This window comes from Ceratotherium simum, chromosome 14, assembly GCF_057802395.1.
Source record: "Ceratotherium simum simum isolate JZ-2026a chromosome 14, ASM5780239v1, whole genome shotgun sequence".
In the NCBI taxonomy this organism is placed as follows: Eukaryota; Metazoa; Chordata; class Mammalia; order Perissodactyla; family Rhinocerotidae; genus Ceratotherium; species Ceratotherium simum.
In genome coordinates, this window is record NC_141913.1 from 45,038,735 (window position 1) to 45,062,593 (window position 23,859).

General features: G+C 38.9%; 1 protein-coding gene across 6 annotated transcripts in view; it reads left to right on the forward strand.

Moving 5' to 3' along the window:
- Positions 1-20,224, forward strand: part of WDR7 (WD repeat domain 7) — a 361,544-nt gene extending 341,320 nt beyond the window's left edge. For all 6 annotated transcript variants that reach the window (XM_087439267.1, XM_087439266.1, XM_087439270.1 and 3 more), the window contains 2 exons: positions 11,256-11,360; positions 17,357-20,224. In XM_087439267.1, coding sequence (XP_087295393.1) covers positions 11,256-11,360; positions 17,357-17,560 — 309 coding nt within the window. In that variant the 3' untranslated portion in view covers positions 17,561-20,224. The remainder of the gene's footprint in view (positions 1-11,255; positions 11,361-17,356) is intronic.
- The last annotated feature ends 3,635 nt before the right edge of the window (positions 20,225-23,859 follow it).

Below are 23,859 nucleotides of genomic sequence, written 5' to 3' on the forward strand. Positions count from 1 at the left end.
TATGCATATTATGCATTTATTACATTACACAATAGTTGCTCCCTGTCAACCTTTCTCTCTCCCCTCCTAGATTCACTGGCAGGGGTCGTATCTCGTCTTTGTACTCTGATATCTGACACAGGGCCTAGAACATAATAAGCTCAATAAACTTTTTTTTTTTTTTTTTGGTGAGGAAGATTAGCCCTGAGCTAACATCTGCTGCCAATCCTCCTCTTTTTGCTGAGGAAGATTGGCCCTGGGCTAACATCTGTGCCCATCTTCCTCTACTTTATATGTGGGACGCCTGCTACAGCATGGCTTAATAAGCGGTGCATAGGTCCGCGCCCGGGATCTGAACCTGCAAACCCCGGGCTGCCAAAGCGGAGCATGTGAACTTAACCACTACACCACCGGGCCAGCCCCTCAATAAACATTTTTAAGTACACTTGTCCTAAAGATAATTAATCCCATGAGGTAGACAAGACAGATATTATCTTTATTTTACACATAAGAAATTGTGTCTCAGAAAATTTTTTCCATTCGTAAAACGAGCAAGGACAAATTTAATCCACTAGATAAACGTGGGACAGTCTAAGAGTAAGTCAGAGGACTAACAAGTAGTGTCAGTGCTGTTTTGCCACAGTGATTGCTCTGGTATATTGCCAAATGCACTTGCTACGTGAAAAAAAGGTCTACATATATTACTATATTATTTTATTCCTATTTAAATATTAAGAAAAATTTTGAATACTACATCAAAGTTAGGAGGGTGATTTTATATTTTTATAACTTGGCATTTCTTTTGGACCTTTTAATATAGAACATTAATTAGGTTATGTTCCAGACTAATTGATTTTCTGTTTTAGTAAGTTGAAGATGCATAATAAACCACACATAAAAGTGTAAAATTCCTGAATCTGTATTAGTAGATATACCCTATCATTCTCCAAAATAAATATGAACCAAAAGATATGGTAACATATTCATTAATATACGTATGAATTTTAAAAATTTATGTAATGCCTTAATTTTCTTTAGCACTTTCAAGTGATTTCTCTTTTTGGAATGATGAAAATGTTAAATCCTTTTGAAGTGTGTTTTTGAAAAATATAAATTCTGTAGCTTTCGTGCAATCTATGTAAGATGATTTTATGTCACTAAACCAGGGAGATGAGAGGTGAGGAAATGAGAACATGTGTGAAGGCCCTGTCCTACTCTAGCTGAAACCATCTTCTGTTACCCTTAACTCAGATCAGAGCCCACAAAACTGCGGAGTTCCGTCGGTTAAGATGGACATGTGTCTGCTGAAGGCCTGCTGTATAAGGGCCTATAATGTTTGAGAGGGTACAGAGACAGACAAGACCTTTCATGTTCCTGAGGCGCTCCAAGTGGAAGCAATAGGGATTTACTTTTGTGGCACAGTATTACCTTTAACAATATTTTCTCCTGTCTTCTTTGAAAACTTATATAACCATTTTATGTTGTCCAGTTCTTAGGAATCTCTTGAATATTTAACAACAGAATTTTCATAGTCGAAGAATACAAAGGCAAAACTTTGTTCGTTTTAAGACTTTTAGCGTGGGTTTGAATAGATTTATATTAGAAATACTTATAAAAAATATTTAGTTTTGGGTCTGCCCAAATCTAAAGAAAACATTTTCTGTAACTTTTTAAGCATATGCGAGTTATACTGTAATAAGTGTTTTATAACTATTTCATACCAGCACTGCGAACATTTGCTAACATTTATTCATTATCCTTTTATTTAAAACTGAACCACATTTCTCTAAATCACATTAGCATTCAGTGTTTTAGTATCCTTGAGTATAACTAATTTATTTAAATTTAATTATTTTTAAATATTGAATTATATGAAAAATGTTATGGTTTGAATTATATTTTTAGATTTTTTTTCTTATGTTAGCATTATTGAGCTTTAAGAGTCTCACTCAAAATACTAATATACTACTATCATTTTATTAGCCAAAACTTGGTGGTGTCATGTTTTAAAATAATTGGAAGTTTGTGATGTTTGGGATTTTTGGCAAAATCCAAACTATGACTCTACAAAATTGATCATTTCGACGTGCAAAAAAAGGGCGTATCAATTGTGTATAATTTAATTGGGCATTTTATAGTTACTTCATCCTGAAAATATTTGGTCTCATAAAGCAGGAAAGGGGTGTGTTGTGTGTGTGTGTCTGTGTGTGTGTGTGCGCACGCGCGCACGCATGCGTGCAAACGCACACATGTGTGTGGTCAGCTCCTGATTATCTGCAGCCAGAAAGGGAGGAAGAAGGACTTAGACATTAATAGACAAGACTTATGGAAAATTTATTCTTTGAATCTGATAAAGTTCCTCAGTTGAATAGGAGGGGGAAAAACCTAAAACTAGTACATATATTTAACAGAGGTTGCTGTTATGATGACTGTTACATTTTAAGATTAGAAAATTACGATAGTAAAACAGTCTTGAGCATTTCTGTTGATTCTTAGTATTCCTGGATAAAAGTGCTGTGTGTGAATATGTGTGTGCACATGCGTGTTAATGTATAATCCTCCACAAAAGAAATTTAAAAAGCTATTGCTTCTGTCTTAAGGATTATCAATATGTAGATATTGAAAAGCTGTTTTAATTCATCAGTGTCAGTTAGTTTATCCTCAAATGACAGTTAAGTAACTTTCAGTAACTAAAATGGACAATAAATACTGCAGCTGTTTTTAAGGAACAAAGTCTGTTGACTTGAGGCATTATATCTTATAATAAAACTTAAGATAGCTCAATTTATTATATTTATCCTTAAATCTATTTTCCATTAAGATGTTAAAATGATACCAAATCTACTCGTCTTTCACCCTGAATGTATATTCTTTCAATTAGATAGTGATAGAAAATAACTCAATTCATCGAATAGTTCCAATACTCTTTGGATTGGAAAATGCCACAACGAGTTGACGCTGTAACACAGAGTTGGCATAATGTGAATAAAAAGCATCACCTCAGCCCTCCATCAAGAAAAGAAATTATAGAGATAACCCATTTTCAACCCTCAAATCTCTATTCAGAATCACTGTAGAACCGCCAAAGGGCAGCATCGAGGCTTATGTGCTTACACTGCAGGAGTTAGTACAGCCAATAAGAAAAGCTGGGCTCTCTTCAGTCTAGAGAGCTTTAGGAGTATGTTTACCATCTACTTTCATTTGGGTCGATACTTTTACTTTCTGTATTTTGTGTGCCAGGTGAAAAAGAGCCAGGCTCCTAATTTTATAATGATCCTTTCCTCAAGAAGTGCTTCTTTTTGGTGCCTGTAGGTAGGTATTGCCTCTTTGGGGCACAGATGAGCTAATGGGAGGGTGAAAACGTTCAGGCACCCAGGGTCAGGAGGGAGGCTGCTGATGAGAAAGATGGGGCCACCATCCTCCTCTGGCCTGGGTGTCTGGAGGAGCCGACACAGGCCATCCTCCTCCTTCCCAGGCAGTGAAGAAGGACAGGGCAGCTCCTAATCTTCAACCTCTGTTTTAAGAGGTTTAAACTGCTGGAGCTGGGTCAACGAAAAGAATTTTTCTTCATCTACTGCTGTTGCAGTGCGTCAGGGTACCCTGCCTCTCCCCACGTGTGTGGTGTATAGGACTGCTGGGGTGAGTGAGCTCCCTTGGGAGACTGGGCCTCCTCTGCCAGGAGTGCAGACTGTCATCCCTATCACAGGGGTGGCAGGGCAGGGGAGATTGTGATAGACCAGGACAGCACCAGGATGTGAGGGGAGATTGGACCAATCCAATGGACCTTCCTCTAGACTCCCCCTGTGTATGGAAGCCACCTCCAGGCCACGTGTGCTTGGGAGTCTAGGGGGTCTGTGAGACCCCCTGGTATTGAGGAGGACAGCGGGGCAGACACTTCCCCAGCAAGGCCCAGCTCCACCACAGCTCTTGCTCTCAAGCACCTGCTGCAGCTGCCTGGGCTGAGGCTTGCCCAGGCCCCGAGCACCACCGACATTGCTCAAAATCTTCGTTAGTGGGCATAGGAAAGCCGTTTAGAGATATTGGTGTATAATGTGCATAAGTGCCAGTTATATGAAAATCAAGTGTATAGAAATTGGAGATTGGCTGTTTATAGTTTTCTTTTACCTGGTCTTCTGTGAGGCAACAGACTGTGGAGCCAACTCCCCAGATTCTAATCAAAACAAGTTACTCCACCTCTCTGTGCCTCAGTTTCCTCCTCTGTAAAGTAGGGGTTCTTATCTCACAGGCTTGATGTGTAAGGATTAAGACGTTTATGTAAAAGTATTTACAGCGTTACCTGGCATAGAGCACGTGCTATGAAAGTTTCTTCCCGTGCTTTTGGATTCTCTATAGTGCCTAGCACAGCAATGCACACTTACATACCTTTTAGTATACAATTTTAAAATTTATTTGAAGGATGACAAAAGCTGTTTTCAGATGACCTTTGATAAATCAATTTTTTTAAATTAAAGTTTGAAATTACATGATTCATTTTTATCAGTGACCACAATGATGAGACAAACTGTGGTCTTTAAGCGCCCGAGTGATATAATGTGAGTGTTAAGAATTGGTAAGTTGGAGAAGTAGACAGAGAGAAATAGAATAGAAATAGAATAGGCTCAATGGGCAATAATTGAGTGGGAGTACATTTTTAAATGAAAATAATCTGCCAGAATGTAAAATTAGTACGAATGACTTTTAGAAAGTGCAGTAGTGGAGGGTTGAGAGCAGGGCCTGGTAATCTCTGTTTTTGTCAGTGGAGGCTTCTCAAAGGGTTTTAACACAACCAAGACCACCCATTGGACTCAGGTGTCCACACCCCCCTCTCCTAGAGATAGCTGGGAGTACTCTGAATGTCGGCCATCTGCATGCTGACAAAGTGACCAGCTTGTACCAACCGCGATTGCAGTTTTCTGATAAAATAAGCATATTGCTGGCCTCCCTGCACAGTGTTATGAGAAACTCTAATGACGTCCAGTGGCCTGTTCCAGTACTCAGTCTGGTTTGAAATTCCACATTTTGAGACATGGTTGAGTAAGGTGACGTTTAAGATATCATCCAACTCTAAGATGTCATGATTTGAAAGCTTGGAGAGAATTTAAGGAAAAGCCATAGAAATTATTAAAAAGTTGGAAAATGAGAGCTGAAAGGAAAAGTTATAGTCACCGAGATATTTTTTTTCAATCCTGAAAATGAAAAATAAATAAATAAAAAAGAGGCAAGTTGCTATAACAGTCTTCAAGTCTGTAAAAGGTTATCATGCCAAGATTGGTGACCAGGTGTTCTCCATCTCTACTGAGTACAGAACATAGCATTTTGGATTTAGATTTGATGTCAGGAAAAATTTCTTGACGGCACACATTGTTAAACACAGAAAAGGGTCCTCAGGGGAGGTTTTGGAACCTTCTCTAGAGATATTTGAAAACAGAATAGATTTTCTTCTGTCTGACCTGCTTTAAGGCAGCCCTGTCCACATACAGAACAGAATGGGTGACCTTTCAATGTTCTTGACAACATCATATGGCCTTAAGAGCCCGTGCACAAAAAGGCTGCAGAAGGCTTAGTTCAGAGTAATAACTAAATTTTACTTGAGCCTTCTAATCACCCAGAGACGAGACTATTTTTTTTTTAAATGGCATTATCATCTGCCTAAGTTATTTGTTGAATCTATAGTTTGTTTCCTTAAGCAAATGAACCATAAATATGTAATAAAATTTTCACAAATTGGTTGCTTCATAGAAAAGAAAGGGGGAGTTTTTTCCTTGAACGTGATTAATTCTTAACTTTTCAACTCTTTTGAAATGGCTCTTTTTTGATGAGTCTTTTCCTTGCCTAACAAACAAAGCTGTCAGTCAGAGCAATGTCGCTGTCTTCTCTGCCTTGAGCACTCACCTCCCTGCCAGTCAGCCATGAAGTCGGTGGCCTCCTGTATTGGGATGTCAGAAAGGCATGCAAATCAGACCCTGGTCCACCTTCTTTATCTGCCCTTTTGTGACTTGGGCTGCAAACTGTAAGAGACACCAATGTATGGTTAGTGCTTCAGGAACGGAGGTGAGCGCGCCCTGAACCTCACTTGGTGTTTGTTATTCTTAAGAGCACTCAGCACTAGGAAAATATAAGTATTTGTAGGTCTTTGGTGTTACCTCTCCTTTTCTTTTCAGGGCTCATCCTCACTTCCTAGGCACTCACTTCCCTGAATACCTGGCCCGTCTCCAACTTATTTCCTACCTCCATACACAGATGGGCACCTCATTCAGGCTCACCCTCAAGTCAGGACATCCGCCCTGCTTGTACCTCCTGAAAGCGTGTCTGTCCTGTTTGCTCTCTGCCAGAGCACATCTTAGGGAAAATGCCTCAGCCAAAAGCATAATTGTGTTTTTAGAAATTTCAGAGACCATATACAGCCAGTTGGGGGCATATTTTCAGCTCAGCAGACATTTCAAGCACCCCTCAAATTGCAACTGCCTATCTTAATCGAAAACCAGCCATGCTGCTCCCCTAGAAGGCCTAGGACCAAGGCAGCCTTCTTCTCTCTCAGCCCCTGCAGACCTAGGGGCTGTGAAGTTTCAGTCCAGGTTCTTTTATTTTTCAGTTTATGTTAGTAAGTGTTATACAAAATACAAGTCAGTACTTTATAAGTCTTTCCCTTGCGATGGTATTTATAACGGTAAAATTGTACCTACTTTTAGATGTCTTTTCTTCACACTTAGTTAAAAGTAGGAAAACGTTTTGTTTGATTGGGTTTTTTTCTTCCCCTTTAAAAAAGTGATGAAACCTGCAAATAACTATAAACTGTTCTCTTTGATCTTGTTCAATCTCTGAAGTGAGTATAATAGAGTCTTACTTTTTGGTTTCAATTCTCAAACTTGTCATTTGGAAGCTGAATATCAAGAACTCCGGGGAGAGACAGATCATGTAAAGAGCAATTTTAAAGAGAATATTCTAGACAGTCATAGCTTCTGTTGATGCTGACCAAAGCATTTTAGAAATCCATGTCTCTCTTTCTCTGTACAACAGGGTTAATTAGACTTCTTTGCAGAGCACATTGAAAGTGCCTGTTAAAAACTGTTGGGGAAGTGCAAATATGGCTCATTATTAATCCTGCCTCTCTGTTCCTTTTCTTTCATAAGAAAAAGAGAGAGGAGGTGTTTAACAATTCAGCACTCTGTCTCCTGCTAGGGATAATTGCTTGATTTCCTTTATTGTTCATAGCACTTCTTGAATTAGATTAATTTCTTTATATTTTATTTCTGTCTTTTCAAGACAGCAATTTCTTTGACTAAAAATATAAAAAGACATGATACTCATTCGCAGATAAAAAGTAGACCTAACCTCCTTTTATTTTGAAACCTGTTGTTTTGGAAAGGGTTCTTGATAGCTAGCATTTGAGATCCCAACGATCAGGTTTGTCCCGTTGCAAAGCACTTAGGAGTCCGCAGTGATCCCCGCGCAGCTGCATCTCTAATGCCAGAATAGAGGTTCAAGTCAGTTCAGGTGGTGCCTGCACAGATCTGAGAAGTTCAGAGATTCTGAACAAAAGACAATAGCAACATTTCCATTACACTGAGAGCTGAAGCACCTCTTAGGCTGAGATTGTGATGAACCTACCAGATGTACCAAACCATTTAAAACAGCGAGCTTCCCTGAGCTACCATGAGTGGTACTTGCTTTCTTGTAAGACAACAGGTCTGTCTATCAGCTGACACTGCAGTCAGTACTCGGTGGTTTTTTCCTAGGTTGCTTTAAAAGACAGCCCTGTGGGGCACCTAGCAGTTATGTACTGGGTGTGTGTGTGTGTGTGTGGGTGGGTGTGTGTTGATGTGTTCTGATCTAAAGTGTAGTCACTCTTTGCCCAAACCGACTTTAAAGAAACTAACAAATTAAGCTCAGTATCTGACAGGACCTCAATAACAACAACAACAAAGGAAAACAGAACAATGGTTAGTGAAATGAATAGTAGGTATTTATTGCTAGACACATCGAATGAGTGTAAATTTAGTTCTTAGTTTCCAGACACTAAAGCAAACACGTGTTAGATTATGTAATTATTGCTACATGATAAAAGAAAGCAACAAAATTTATCTAGAAAATTTTGCTGGCAGAAAATTCCAAGATGAACCTAATTCGCAGGCTCTCCTATTAGAGACACTAGGTAACATAATGAAGAGTGTCTTCAACTGACACAGAAGTATTTAAGTGGATGTTTGAAATATCGGCCCTCTATAAAAGATGAAGACATAATACGAAATATTTCATGAAGACTTTTCTGAAGGAGCCTATGTGTCTGGTTTTCTGCCTTTACAACAGGGCTAACTTAGCTAGCCTCACAGAGAGGTACGTTAACAAGACCACTGGGTTGGTCCATCCTTTGGACCTGCTGGTTTGTAGCCAACTCACTGTTGCATTCTCTTATTGCATCTGAAACACATTCTGGTTTCTGATTAAGGAGGGATTCTGATCTGAAGGAGGCAGGCTTAATATTCTGTTTTGAGATTTAAGGGCCTAGTCTCCAGAAAGAGGATCAATCCATACCTGTACAGAGTTGGGCTTTGGGGGACTTCCAAGAAGGGCCAACTTTTCTTAGAGGAGCTTTTAGTCTGCTCACATTTTAGATGCATAGTGGGACCCCAGAGCATGGAAGAAACTATCTTGAATCAAATATGTTTAATGGAAGGGTTGAATTAAATGCCACAAGGGACCAGGCTGACAATAAGGAGCCAGGCGGTGGTGTTAGGACACAGGCCCTCTTCTGTGTCAGGGCTGGGACTGCTGAAACGGAGAGCAAATGCCAGGCTGAAAGGGCCACCTCTGCTCAGCCCTGGCTGATGTTGCCACGTGCAAACGAAGGCCCGAGATTGCCAGAGGTTCCAGTTTTTCAGGGGAGCCTAGAAATCTTAATTTTACATGATATTTGATGAATTAGAATATGGGCTCAGAAAACATTTCTTAAAAACGTTTTGCAGGCCAAACCAAATACATCTACAATCTGGTTTCAGCTTAAGGGTCTTCAGGGTCTTTGTTATAAAGCAGAACCTTACTAATCAACTATCTTAACCATAAAGTAGCCTCAGATTGGCTCAGTAGAATTTCAGATTTTTAGCAGAACTGAATCTTGATTTTAAAAACAATTAAAGATGCTTTCCCAATGAGCTCACTAAATTGATCTAGTAAGTCGGAATGGCCAGTTTTTCCCTTTTAATTGCTTAAGTTTTTTCCCCCACCTACAGTAATTTTCATTCTAGTATAGATGGTGTTAAGCTGGTTTCTTGGAATAATTATTCAGCATGCTCACCTTGTTGCTTAATTTAGCACCACATTTGTAGGCTAGTACCGTGGATAGTTACTACATCTGTGTAGTAAAATGCCACAGTCTGAAGTCTGTTTCTGGACCACCTAGTATGCTAGCTGATACTGATTCTAGGATATACGATTAGGGCTGTTTATGTTTTAGTTTTTTTTAATTAAACTGTACTCAAATAATTGAATTAGGTGATTGTTTACGTTTGGTCATTTTTTTCCCAGCTTTATTGAGATACAATTGACATATAACATTGTGTAAGTTTAAGGTATACAGCGTATTGATTTGATACACTTGTATGTTGCGAAATGATTACCACCATAGCATTAGCTAACACCTCCATCCCCTCGCAATTACCATTTCTTTTTTTGTGGTAAGAACATTTAAGATCTACTCTCTTAGCAACTTTCAGGTGTATATGTCTCGTCATCTTTAAGTAAAGAAGAGTAGCACAAATATTAATAGAATTTATTGAATTCTTATTATGTGCCATGCATTGTAGAGAGTGTTATATATATATTAACTCATTTAATCTTCACAAAGCTCTTTGAGGCAGGTATTATCAGTATCATTATCATCATCATCATTCCTACTTTATGGACGTGAGTACTCTGAGGTTAAGTAACTTTAAGAACTTGCCCTGGGTCCTACAGTTAGTAAGTAGTGGAGGCCAAATGCAAACCAGGCAGGCTGACTCAGAGCAGTGTTCTCTGCCGGCCCAGAGCCCAGTTCTATACCAGTGTAACATTTTTTCTCTGAGTGTTGGAAAACAGGCACTATTTTGGATCCCACAGTGCCTTGAAAGTCTAATGACAGGAAAGAACAAAATCCTAAGAGCATTGAGGAACGTGCTTGTATCCCCATCCCTCTCTCCTCCCTCCTTTCTCATTTTAATCACTGAGATGCAAATTATGAGAAGAGTCTTACTGAAATTTACAGTATGTATGGGGCTGAATCACATCATGAGCCTGATGCTCTCAGCGAGACTCAAGGTTCACACTTCTTCATCAAAAAGTAGCCTTCAGCAAAAACAAACTTTCCTGGTATTGTCTGAGTTCAAGGAAACACATTTCCCCATTCCTTTCTCGACAAAGGGAGGAGACCAACCCACAGCTTGCAAGCAGGCTGCGTATTGGTTAATGTAGTAGAGGTATGATCTTTAATAGTTGAGTATAGGAACATTAATACAATATTATGCTAATTTGCTTAGTATCCCCATGTTGTTGATAACTATTAATATCATTAAACTTAAGTGTAATTTTTTATTAGTAAAGACCTTTTATCAAAGACCTAGTCTAAAATACAGCTTCCTTTTTTTTTTATTCATGGTTAAATCAATGATAGCTATTTGGCAAAGGCTCAAAATTATCCCTATTAACTTGTTTTTAATAGTATTTGATTTATATGTGGCTCAAACCTCCAACACATGTGTGTATATATTTTTACTAATTGCAGCCATATGCATTTAAACACAGTGTTATTGGTGGGAAATGAAGCATAAAACATGAAAAATGTATGATATGAAGGTGTTGCACTTAACAGTTTTTAACTCCTTCCAGAACAGGGATGTTATGATGCAGCTTTGGTTGTTTTTCATTTCAAATGAGTGAGGTTCATGGATAGATTGGTGATCGGTTTCTTACCTTCCTAATTAATTGTAAAATTCTTCCCTCTAATGGACGTAAATGAATTCACACATTGGTTTGCCCATTAATATGCTTTTCTTTTGGACTCATGCTGTCCTCCCAACTAGGAGACAGGTAGACTCCTCAGAACAAGATCAAAACCCCTGGATACATCAATGAGACAACTTTGGTTGCCTTTTCTATTTTTCTAACCTGACTTTATAAATAAAATAAAGAATATAATGGTATCTAATATCCATGACATAACTTGTTCAACACTAAATGCCTTTGCGTGTGCACATGTAATAGTTCTGTGGAATGCATACAATTTATGACTCTGAATTTTATTTTAGACAATCCATGGACACAAGGGACCAATCACTGCAGTGGCCTTTGCTCCTGATGGACGATATCTTGCCACCTACTCAAACACTGACAGCCACATTTCTTTCTGGCAGGTAAGCATAGATGCTACAGGGTTTTGAAGTATACCGCATGATCTGCTTTTGCTAGGAAAAGCTTCCTGTGGAGCCTACCCTCCAGCCCTCTCTCCTGCCCTCCCTCCCTTCTTTCAACAAATATCAAGTATTTATTGCTTGCTGATTATGTGCCAGATGCTAGCATGCAGGGTACACTGAGGATACAATTAGCAATCTGGGAAGAGGGGGGCTTTCAGGTCTGAGGGAGACACAGGTAAATAAGTCAGCAATTACAGTACAGAGAGGAGCCTGAGAATAACATTGTGGGACAGCTTCACAGAGGAAGTGACATCTGAGCTGAGACAGGATGATGCTGAGGAAGGCCCCAGTGTTAAGGATAGGGAGGAGTGGGTGTTTAGAGAGAGGGAGCGGCTGTTCAGAGGTAAGCAAGGGCATAGTGTGCTGAGGGCCTGGCCTGAAAGGAACTGGGAATTGGGGGAAGCACAGCCCAGACTGTTAATTTACACAAGGCATTCAGACAATTCTAACTGGGCATAGGACATAGGGAAAAAAGGCAGCCTCCTATTAACTTCATGTTCAGTGTTATATAATCTCATTTTTGTTTGCATTCAGGATTTTCCACATAATACTCTTCATTCCCAAGCTATCAAAACATTTTTAAAAATCTGAGTATCATTGACTGGCCGTTCATGAGAATGTCTGTGTTTAATTCTGATGAAAATGAGTATTAACTTTGAGCACCTAATTTTTACACTAGAACTTGTTTCATCTTCAGTGATTAATCTCCATCCCATCTTCTTTTTAGTTACCTTACTCCTGATAATTACAAAAAAATTAAACATTACCAGCTCCCCCCCGAAAAAAAGGTTAATTTAAAATTCTTTTGTTACCTTTACTTTCCTTAGGATGCAAGTATGTTTTATGAGATTCAGTTTATTGCTTTGAAAGCTAAAAAAACAAAAGTTTAAACAAGACTTCAGCACAGCTTGATGCTGGTTTTTAAAAAATCAATAGCTAATAAAATGTAAAACAGATACAATAAATTGCTTAATTAACAACATGCTATTAAAGCATGACAATTTCCAAATCTGTCACAGACTTTTTCTGCTCTTCATCTAATTTAGTTTTCCAGTTTATTTTCCCATTATCCTTTCTTCCAGAATATATCTCCAGCATCTTAATTAGCTCAGATTAAACTCTTTTCCTTAGAGATCTCACCAAGTCTTCACTTTTCCCGGTGGGTAACCATAGGAGTTAGATTTTCTACTACTGAAATCCCACAGCGAGTCCATTAGGTGGCCATACACTGGACTCTTGCAGGAATGGTTCTTTAAAGAGTCCCCTTACCAGCTGTTTTTTCTGCTCATGCCTAACACAGTGGTCTCTGTTACACCTACTATACTTTACAGATTTTTCCCTATTTCCTGTTCACTTGAAATCCCAGAGGAGTGTCATGTGAAGCTCCATTCATTCAACATATATTTGATGTCAAAGTGCTAGGTGCTGGCCTTCGCTCCAGGGAGACGGAGTCAGCACGTGGGGGGTCCCTGCTTTCAGGGAGCTTGTGTTCTATCCACGTTTTCTTCTTTGGTATAAACAAAAACAAGACTCTTTTTCTTTCAACTTCTTTCCTGCTAAGAAAATGTAATTCATTATGTAAAGGAATACCTCCTAAATTAGCCAGATTTGAAACTTGACGGTATTTTCCTGAATTTCTAAGTGGTAAGCCTTTTTCCCCTAATCTAGATCTGCAAGGTTCTGTTTGGATATGTTCATCCTTTCCTTGAATATTTTTCTATTTTTATCAGAGTTTCTGGCCAGCTCATTGGTGGGATTATGGTTAGTATCTTTCTAACCCAGAGATCAAGGTCATTCATTAGATGATATCTTTTTGGGATACCTTTTTGTATCTTCCAGTTCTCTCAGGCTCCTGCTGTTGTCTCTGGGCTCTGCCAAGTACACTTACACCCATGGCCTGTACGTGTGCCTTTGCACACAGTGGAGCCACAGCATGTTCCCTTAGTCCACACGCTCTTCTTCTCCAGGGGCTGCCTTGTGTCATTTGCACGTGTGGGTGTTCAGGGGTCAGAACACCAAAGCAACTCAGGCAACACCCAAGTCTTTGCTGCCTCTAAACCCAATGTGAGAATTTAAGATGCAGCCTGTTTCTTACCTGCTTCAGTTATTCTCAGCTTGGTCTTGAAATTTACATGGAAGGCACAGAAACATCGTTTCAGCTTTATCAAGAAAATACAGTCAGACCTCTTCCAGAAGTGTAGTGGGTTTTTATTTGCAATAAAGAGAGTCCAAAAAGCAGTGTTGGATCTACTGCTGCTCTCCCCAAATGGACTTTGCTGATTTATTTAGATACATTTTGTTTAGTTCTAATGATGTATGATAATACTTTTATATTATTCCAGTAAATGTACTGTAATATATTTTGAAAACTTAATGAGGTCTTATTAATACAGAACCTTACAAAAGCTATCAGCTGTTAAAATCTGTGCTGAGAAATGAGTGTTAATGAGAAATATTGGTTGAATAATTACTCAAGTGAGACTTAGTAAAAGGTTTGTGTGCAGCATTACTTACACTGAGAATAGCATTAAAACACTTCCTGTTTTGATGAATTACATCTGTTTCTATGTGTTCAGAAAATAATCTTCACAGAACTGGTTTTGTGAAGCATTATTTTTAAAGGGAAGGGAAAAGCCATAGTTGCATTTTAGTTAGTTTATATACTCAGCTGTTGAATGATGTAATTGGCAATCTTTCAAGCCCTTTGAGTCTCCAACAATGTATTCCTACAATTTGAATATTTCACTTCAATGTATCCATTGGTATTTGAGCAAGGGGAGTTTAATAATGAAATGCTCCCATAATTCTCTCACCTAGATTTTCCCGTTACCCTCCAAGTGTCCTCTTTCAGAAATGCTAATAATAAATTAGATGGATATTAGTTTCCTTTATTTTTATTTATTCCATTATACAATAGAATACTATTCAGCCATTTAAAAAGGATGATGTAAATCTAAATTGTTAACATAAAAAGATTGCCCTCAACATTGTGTCAAATGAAAAAAGCAGATTGTGAAATTGCCTTTTAATATGAGCCTGTTGATGTAAAATTCCTTAAAACTGCCTCTCCTTATGTATATATATACTTGGAGGTCTGGAAAAATGCTTACCGAAATGTTAGTGATTGGCTCTGGGAAGTGAGATTTGGGGATTTTTGCTTTCTTTTCTATATTCCTCGTTATTGAGTTTGCCACAATGAGTATTTATTATCTTTGTAATAAAGAAAAAAATTAATGTTACCAAATATTATAATTCCAGCTAGGTTTCATTCATTTAAGACTCAAATTGCCCTTACTTTAGCATAGTTTGTAGCCAGTCACTGGTTAAGAAAACATTGAATAACAAAATGATTGTTTTGGTGAGTGTTCTTTGAGCATGTTGGAAAAATTAATCCTCACCCTTACTACTTCAGATTCATCTCTAATTTGAAGAGGTGTTAGGGAAAAGATGGTCTGAGAAGCAACAAATTATAGTTAATACGAGGGTCTTCATCATTCCATCTGTATGCAACTTTAATAGTTATGTACCGTATACAATTTCACATAGCCCTGTTCTGAGGCAGGAAGACTGACCCTACCAAAGGCATTTATCAATCAGTTTATCAAATGATTTATCAGTCATTGGAGGGGTGGCTCAGCTTGTAAGGGGAACCCAGCTATAATAATGGACTTTTTGAAATCTCTCCATCTGTAGCATATTCCCTCTCTGTCCCCCTTCAGCCCTCAACCCATTTCTTGTACATGGCTAAATTCGAAGGAAAGAATTAACAATAAGGAAGTGGCTGAACATATTGGATACCCCTAGCAATTTGAGCCCGCAGAAATCAAGCTTCATACATATTTTCTTAGAAAATCCATAGAGAATGAAAAATACTTTGTAGTTACTTATCAACTGACAAATTAGATTTTTTAAATGCACAGTATGCCTGTTGATGCCAGTTAATTTTAACCAGCAATTTTCTGGATCATTTGGATCTGTGCTGTAAGAGGACTGAATTATTAGGTACTGTTACTTTTTTTTTTTTTTGTGAGGAGATCAGCCCTGTGCTAACATCTGCCAATCCTCCTCTTTTTTTGCTGAGGAAGACTGGCCCTGGGCTAACATCTGTGCCCATCTTCCTCCACTTTATATGGGACGCCGCCACAGCATGGCTTGACAAGCGGTGCATCGGTGCGCGCCCGGGATCCGAACCAGCGAACCCTGGGCCGCCGCAGCGGAGCGCACGCACTTAACCGCTTGCGCCACCGGGCCACCCCCCTGTACTGTTACTTTTTGTACGACAGAACTATCAAATCAAGCTCACCAGTATTATTTATATTTAAACTATTTGGGAATCTCCAGAAAGCAATAAGGCATTGATTTTTATCTTTTAGTTTCTGGAAAAAGGAAGGAAAGAAACAAGACAAGAGGCTTTTGGAGGATGACAGTACGGTACTGCCTGGCTTTAAATGTTAACTGAACTTGAACAGAAAGAGTTAATGATAACCATACATTTGGTTTTAAAATGTGACCTCGTACACTAGTGATTTTTTTTCACCTCTGTGTTGTGTTCGGCACTATTATTAATGCAGGAAAATCAGTAACATTAGTCATCTTAAAAGGGTTATTACTCAAGATGATTTAAATTGTGAAAATGTCAGTGGAGCCTGCATGCATCCTGCTAGAGATGCTATGATTTACGCCCTCTGACACCATCCTGCTGCTGAGAAGAGCCAGAAAAAGGAATGGCTTATATTTTGCACTGATCCAAATGCAGAGCATGATATCAGCAATACCACATCTTAAATGTCCTAGGATTTGCCAAGGTTTCATGTGTCAACCATTTGGATACATTGGATCATAATCTGCATGCTTCACACAAATCCCGAGACTCTTACACATTTAGATGAAGATATTACAGGGGAGAAGAATTGGAAATGAAAATTAGTGCAAAGAAAAATATTATTTCCGAGACCTCTTTCTTGATTTTCAGTATCCTTTCCATATGATTTGTAATAGCACAAAAGATGTATATTGAAAAAATGCAAAGTAATATTTAGAATCGAAAGGAGTCTTCAGACTCCATCGCTCAGCTAACAGTTCACCGAGATAACTGCCAGAAGGTATTTAGCTCTTTGACCTGAACACCTAGTTCTTCATGAGCCATGATTTCCATGTTGTTTTTCATTTATGTGAATGGATTAAGAGAACTTAAAATTCAAATCAAATTCAGAAAAGCCACCAAAAAGCAGAAATCCCCGGCTGATAAAAACGTGTTGTCGATAAAGTGCTCAAGTATATTGTCTTTAGCATGGCAGCAAGCAGTGTGGAGATGTAGGCTGATTTTGGCTTTTCCCTTCAAAATAAACCAGAGCTTTCCAGAGACCGAATTTTTTAAAAAGCAGGTGAGGAGGGAGGGGGTTGGTCAATGGAGGTGGGGAGGGGGTTGAGTTTTGATTTTTGGCCCAGTAACCTGTCACTCTGTCTACTGCTTAACTTTGCTTCGTTTTCTTGAACTAACTGTAAGTCCCAAAACTTGTCTTCATGGACTCATCCTTCAGGGGTACAGTTAGCACTGTTGTTCAAGAACAGAAAGGTCTGCAGTTTGAAATACCCACAATTTCCAAATATTATCTGGTTGAACCATTTTATTAACGTGTATGATTCAGCTCCCTTCTTAAAGATTGATGGACTTTCCTGCTGTCAAGTTCTAGCCACAAAGTGAAATTTGTGGATTTCACTGGATTTAAGCATTTACTGTAACAGCATCAGAACAATTTCAAATACACTGTAAGGAACGCTTTAGAAGTTAAGAATAAACTCTCAGATGAACGTGAATAAGCATTGTGGAGGAGAAAGTGACCAGAAGTGTGTGTCACTTGAACCACTCTGTGATAGGGAAAAAGAAAGGATTCTTTAAATGACACGTGTGCTCTCATGTCCCTGTGTGCCTGCAGATGAATACCTCACTGTTGGGAAGCATTGGCATGCTGAACTCGGCACCTCAGCTGCGCTGTATTAAAACCTACCAGGTGCCCCCCGTGCAGCCCGCTTCCCCCGGCTCCCACAATGCCCTCAGACTGGCCCGGCTCATCTGGACTTCCAACCGCAACGTCATCCTGATGGCCCACGACGGGAAGGAGCACCGCTTCATGGTCTAGTGCTAGTGTCTGCTGCCCTGACTGCTTCTTAGTTCTTTCAGTCCTCTAGGCTGAGACTCCTCTGTCCTTGCTCACACTGGGTCGTTCCACAGTGCCTGCCCACACCAGTGTCGTTCAGGGGCGCAGCCGGGTCTGTGTCACTTCTGCATGGTTCTCGGGGGGCAGACCCCTGCTCATGCCACCTATTGATTCAGAGGCATGCACACATCGCTCTGCAGGATGTGGCTGTTCTGTCACTAGGTCGTTTTTCCCTGCTGGAGAGGGAGGGGAAGCCAGCGGTCCTGGGAATGCTCCTGTTGCTTGGTTCACCAGGACCCTGAAAATCAATAAACACTGTGATTGCACTCCCAGCCCAGATCAGCATTTTCTTTGAGCTAAACCCCACCTCTGAAGTGCTGCTTGAACCTGGTTGTTTTGACATTGGGCTTTGAGGTATTGTGGCAGTCCTAATTATCAAAATTATTTTCCTTTGATTTCCTAAAACATACTATTGTTTACCAAAAAGATTTTGTGTTTACTTGGGTTTTGTCTTCTGGTAATTGCTGGGAAACTACTCAATCCAATTTCCTAGGGTTTAGCCACTACCTTCTTTATTAACACCTAACCAATTTGAAATTAGTATTTGAGAAATATAAAAAAAAGAATTTTCTTCATGGAGAATACAGTTTCCCAGACACCTAACCTTCTAAAATGCTCGTATCCTGCTTAAATGATAGTGTATTTAGTAGTTTAAAATAAAAATCATTACTACTTATGAACTAGTTAATATAATTATCCAGCCACTGTAACTAATCTCTTAAATGGCCTTTTGTAATGAAAAACCAAGTTTGAAATTATAGCATCTACCTAAAAAGAAAACTCTTGTGTCTATTGCTACAGATCTTTTTAAGAAAGTGTTTACCCCTTCCTTCCAGAAACTTTATAGACCTGTAGTCCCCCTGTGTACAACCCCTATCGGTATCATGTAATAGTTACAATTCCCCCCTCAAACTACTACTGATCAACTAAAGAAAAACTAAAACTAAGGCAGCATTTCTATTAAACAAGTATCCTAGAAAATTAGTAACTATGGCACAAGCATCCAGGAGTATATATAAAAATGTGAGGGCTCTCAGTCAATCTGAGCAAACATTGCAATGTGGGTATTCACTACGCTTTGAAGTAAGCTTTAACTAGGTTGCTTTCCTCTCCTTTCATCAAATGATGCTGGTTCTTGGTCATAGTAATGGAAAAAATTCATAAAACAATATTTTGTAAAAATGGCTCCTAACAAACCTTGATCTGTATATAGTTGGGGATTTGATTGGTTGGTTGGTTGGTGGGTTGTTGATTGGTTGGTTACTTGGGCAAAAATGGTTTATTAAATGCAAAAATAGAAAATGATTTATTAAATTCGGAGAAATTATGTGAAGTTTACAGAGGAACAAAAATGATAACGGGAGCGTTTAATCTAAAAAGCATGGATTGTCAGAGTTTACGTAATATACAAAAAAGTAGGCTCACAGTCCAGGAACAAATACATCTGTTATTTTATTGAAACAGATCTATAAAGAACATGTTAAGAAATTAAGAGCACTAGAACGTCTCTCTGGTATTGGTGTGAAGTATCTTATTCCATTGATGGCAAACCTGTACTATTCCTTGGTTGTAGACTTTGGGTGTTCTTTCAAAAGTGAATTTATGCCACATGCATGTACATTGTATTTATAAAGATTATATATATAGTTTCCAAGGAAGAAACAAAGAACTATACAGTGTTGACTTTGTTTGGTGAACGTGCTGTTGTGTTTGATGTAGATAGAGAAACCTGAGGTAAACAAAAGGTGTGCTTGGTTTTTCCAGTGGGCTCCCAAGTCTTCTGGATACCCAGCACATGTTTACTTTGTGAACTTAAATGGGAACTAATTTATTCTAGACTACAGGCTCTTTTGGAATGATGAAGTAAAAGTAGACCTTAGAGATTTTTTTAAACAAAATATTCACTGCGTCAGGAGGAAGGTATGAGACCAGTAGGCAGGCCACCACGAGTGCACAGATGGCGCACACCATGGAGACTTAGAACAAAGCTGTGAGGGCTGGAGGAGCAAAACCCCTGGGCAATGGGCATGGGCCAGCCTGTCACACATTCTGTCTGCATAGACAGCCAAAATTATTGGCCAGTAGAATATTAACGATTGTAAAACTCTGGAGTGGATGATATTTGATGGTTAGACGGACATCTCTAACTGCTAGACTAATATTTGCATTCTTGTTAACACACATCTCTCCTTGGCTGTTTTGACAACCACAGTCCCAAACTTCATCACAGCTTAGATTTCTCTGCACTGAGGTCAACTTTGTATTCTCATCCCAATGTACGCTTTTAGTATTTTATTGACTTCGTTGGTAGTGTATTTGGACCTGTCCTTCTAAATGTAGAGACATATGTGGCTTTATTGGTAATTTATAAGCAAAAGATGACATAACGTGACACCTGTATGAAAATGTAATGATTGAACTCCGTACACAGCAAGTGAATTAAAATGTCTGCCTCTCAAAACATTTCTTGATGACTTCACTTAATAGATTCTGTATATGCTGAATGTCCTTGTGTACATATGTGTGTTAAATAAAACTGAATTGTACTGAAGATTGTTTTTCTCATTAAAAACATTGTTCACTCTTCTTAAACATTCTCAATTGAATTCCATATGCTTTCTCCCCCCACCTCTCTTTGGGACCAAATTAAGCCTTCTATTTCTGTCTAATTATTCATTTCCCTGGAGAGCTGGCTGCAGGAAAATCAGACTTGTTCACAAAGGACAGTAGAGCTGTAGAGAAGGAGGTCCCTTTCCCACACAGCCTAAGTGTGAGAGAACCAGAGAAACACGCCTGCCAGAAACTCAACAGCACTCTCTGTGGTTTGGGCAAGGGAATTGCATGCATGTTGCTTTATCTCCATCCTGAGTTGCTCTTAAATAGATTGTTAATTGTACCAAATTATATCTTGCCAAATTTGGTGACATGGGTTGGCTGCCCCGAGTTGGGGGGCTGGGCTGAGATCATTAAATTCATTTCATTTAATGCTCAGTTTGGAGTTGAATTCGAATCCCTGAGGTAAAGGGGGTAGTTTTCAGAAAAAGCAAGAGTAACAAAATAGGTCAGCATTGCTCACAGAGGGTTATATGTGTAAGTAGTGAATGGACTTCTTTAATTTTCAGATAAGAATATAGAACAGCTGGAATTGAGTCAATCATCTAATGGTATAATTTTGTTTAAGAAATAGATAAGCATTAAAGAAAGTGGCTGCAGCATCTTTGGCCTATTCAAATGCCCAGTGTCCCTCCCAGGAAATGTTTTAACATCTCTCGATGACTTAAATGTATCCTTACAGGGAAAATAGGGGCGGTAACAGTTCTATATGATTGGTGATCACATAAACTGATCAAATGTGGAAAGGGCATGACATTAATAGGAAGGTAAAGCCAAGCATTGCTGGGTGAACTTTCACCTTTCACCCCTTCGGCTGACTGACAGAGCTGAGTGTTGAAGAAAATCAATACTTTGGAGCCAGGAGGGAAATATTTCCAACCTCTAAGTAGAGAATGTATTTTGACAAGGCCAAGATAATCCAAGCTGCACAGGAGAAAGAGAAAAGAAGACTCATTTTTAAAGCTTGACACTTCAAGGTGTTTTTGTACAATGGTTTAGAGATCGTCAATACATACAAATACCAAAGGTCAAAAAGAAAAGCCAGAAGAATTTCAAAAATTAGATGTTCAGTTCTGGCTGTTTACAGACTAACAAAGACCACAGAGAGGTTTGTGCTTGTTGTCATTTAAATGAACCGAGCTCACCATCATGTGCTTTGAAGTTATCATCTCACTTTAGTCAAACAAATTTTATAGAGGTAGCGCTATGAATATTGAACACTTAAAAAGGTGTTTAAAACTTGTTTTTGTCCATTTTTTCTTGGACATGAATTGTTTTTTGAGCAGTTAGTCATTTTATGCTGACATCTCAGAATCTTGTTTTTTGATTCATGTTGATCTTGCTGTGATGACATTGTAAATCTTAGATCGTCCTTCACATTTGATCCAATCATATGCATGGGAAAAGAGTTCTTGTACCTTTGGAACTTGAGTTGTTTCTAATTTCCCAAGTCCCTTTAAGCGAATTACTTATAAAAGTATTCTAATTAGTTCTCTTCTAAGTGAGAGGCTTACACATCTCTAAGAAGTAGGTAAGCAATTCATTCCACTCTTACCAGCAAGATTAGATCTATTCATTCTGTGGACAGAAACCTCCATCAAACAGATATAGATTCTTCTTTTTCCTACAGATAAGAAAACAAAGAAGTTGAATGGTGCCCGTACCTTCCAGCCAAGCTTGGAAGAACAAAGGAATCCTGAGTACTCTAAGTATTTGAAGTAACCCTCTTTGCTCGTGGACATGCATCAGGCCTGGTGTAAACATATGCTAATTATATGATGATTAAAATAACAGTGAAAATATAGCCCGAATTTATACACCACCCTTCTCGTTAAAAAATTCCACTCTATTCTGAGAAGATAGATCTGGCTGGAGATTTTTAATTTTATTTGTTTCAAAAGGAGAACACAGCCAGCCAAGACTCCTCAATACTCTGAGATTTCCCAGAGAAGGCCAGGAATCTAGCACATGCATGATTTGTAGTGGGTATCAAGTAAATATGCAATGCATTTGTTAAATCCATGAGATTATGCCTGTAAAATGCTTGCAAGAGCAGCACATAGTAAACACTCAATAAATGAGCTAATATTTTTAGTAGACATCTAAGAGTCCTTATTGAGCATGGATAAATAAGATTGTAAATTACTTGTGTTCTTTGGAAAACACTGTTGGATTTTCGTATTGTGTCGTGTTTTTATCTCTGTCTAGACTCCAGTAATAGGGCTGGATGTCTGACACAAAGGGGGGTCTCTGTGGGTCTACCTGCATTCACCAGGCTCTTCGCCATGTTGCTATGTGTTGCCATCTTGCTTCCTACCAAAATTTGTAGATACTGAGGAAATGCCAAAATATATGCCAGTGGATGGGACTGTTTGCTTATAGCTGTTGAAGTTATGACTGACTCTTCAAAAAGAAAGTCTTTTACCACATTAATTTTAGGACTCATATTAGCGTCAGGGATGACTTTGAGTTACTTATATGAGTATCCTCAAAATATACATCTATCAGGATTGAACTGGACTCCAAACAAAGTATTATAGATTAGGTTTCATGAAATCACCAAAGCAAAGAAACTGAATGTGTAGGTTCTGTTGCCAATATCTTCTCGTTGTGACTAATGTCAAAATGACTTAGTGCTTCAGTTTACCCAAATGTGAAAACTATTGTCTAAAACTTGACCCATTCAGTGGCACTTCAAGTTTTAGTGAAAAGTTATGAATAATTTAAAAGATACCACAATGAAACATGTTTATTCATTCTACAAGCATTTATTGAATCACAGTATATGCCAAGCCTATGTTCTGTATTCTATTTTCCTTTCATGATGTGCTCACAATCTAACAAAGGACCATCGCACTATGGAATAAGTGCTAAAAACAGAGATGGACAAAGAGCTATGAGAATATGGGGAGTGATTAATTCTGGTAGGGTAGTGTCAAGTTAGGCTTCAGAGAGAGGAAGCATTTGGGCTGGGCCTTGAAGAATGAATAGAAATTAACTAGGAAGATGGAGGGGATGCTATGAGGTAGGAATTTATGGAAGTATAATTACGTTATCTGAACGTGTATAAACTACATCAAACCTACAACCGGAGGGGCAAGGGTGGGCACTACTGACAATCCAGGCGGCTCTCCACTTGCAGCCATTATTACAACTGCAGAAGACAAGATTCCTGGGCCAAAGGACACCTGAGATCTGGAAGTCAAAAACCCTAAAAAAAATTAAGAGCAAAAACCCTAATAAAAGATTTCTTTGACTTTCACTAGTTTTCCAGATTTCATTTTCTTTTTTTAAAAAAAAATTTTGCTTTAAAAATGTTATGCGTCCTCTTATCCTGTCCTCTGGCGTGTAGCTAGCATGGTGTGTTGGATGCCTGCCATGCACACTGCCCGTTCCCACCCCTCCAACTCCCACTCCAGGACTGAAGCATGTATTCCCCCAGCTGCTGGGTGTTGGCATCTAATAGCTCTCTGCTGAGTCCTTCCCTGGAGACTGCTTCACAGCCAGAGGGCTGTCTGACCCAAGATTATGCTCCCTCTCCTGGGGGCAACCACACCCAATGATGGGTCAGGAAGGAAGTATAAAGGCCCAGCCTGTAGCTGTTTCAG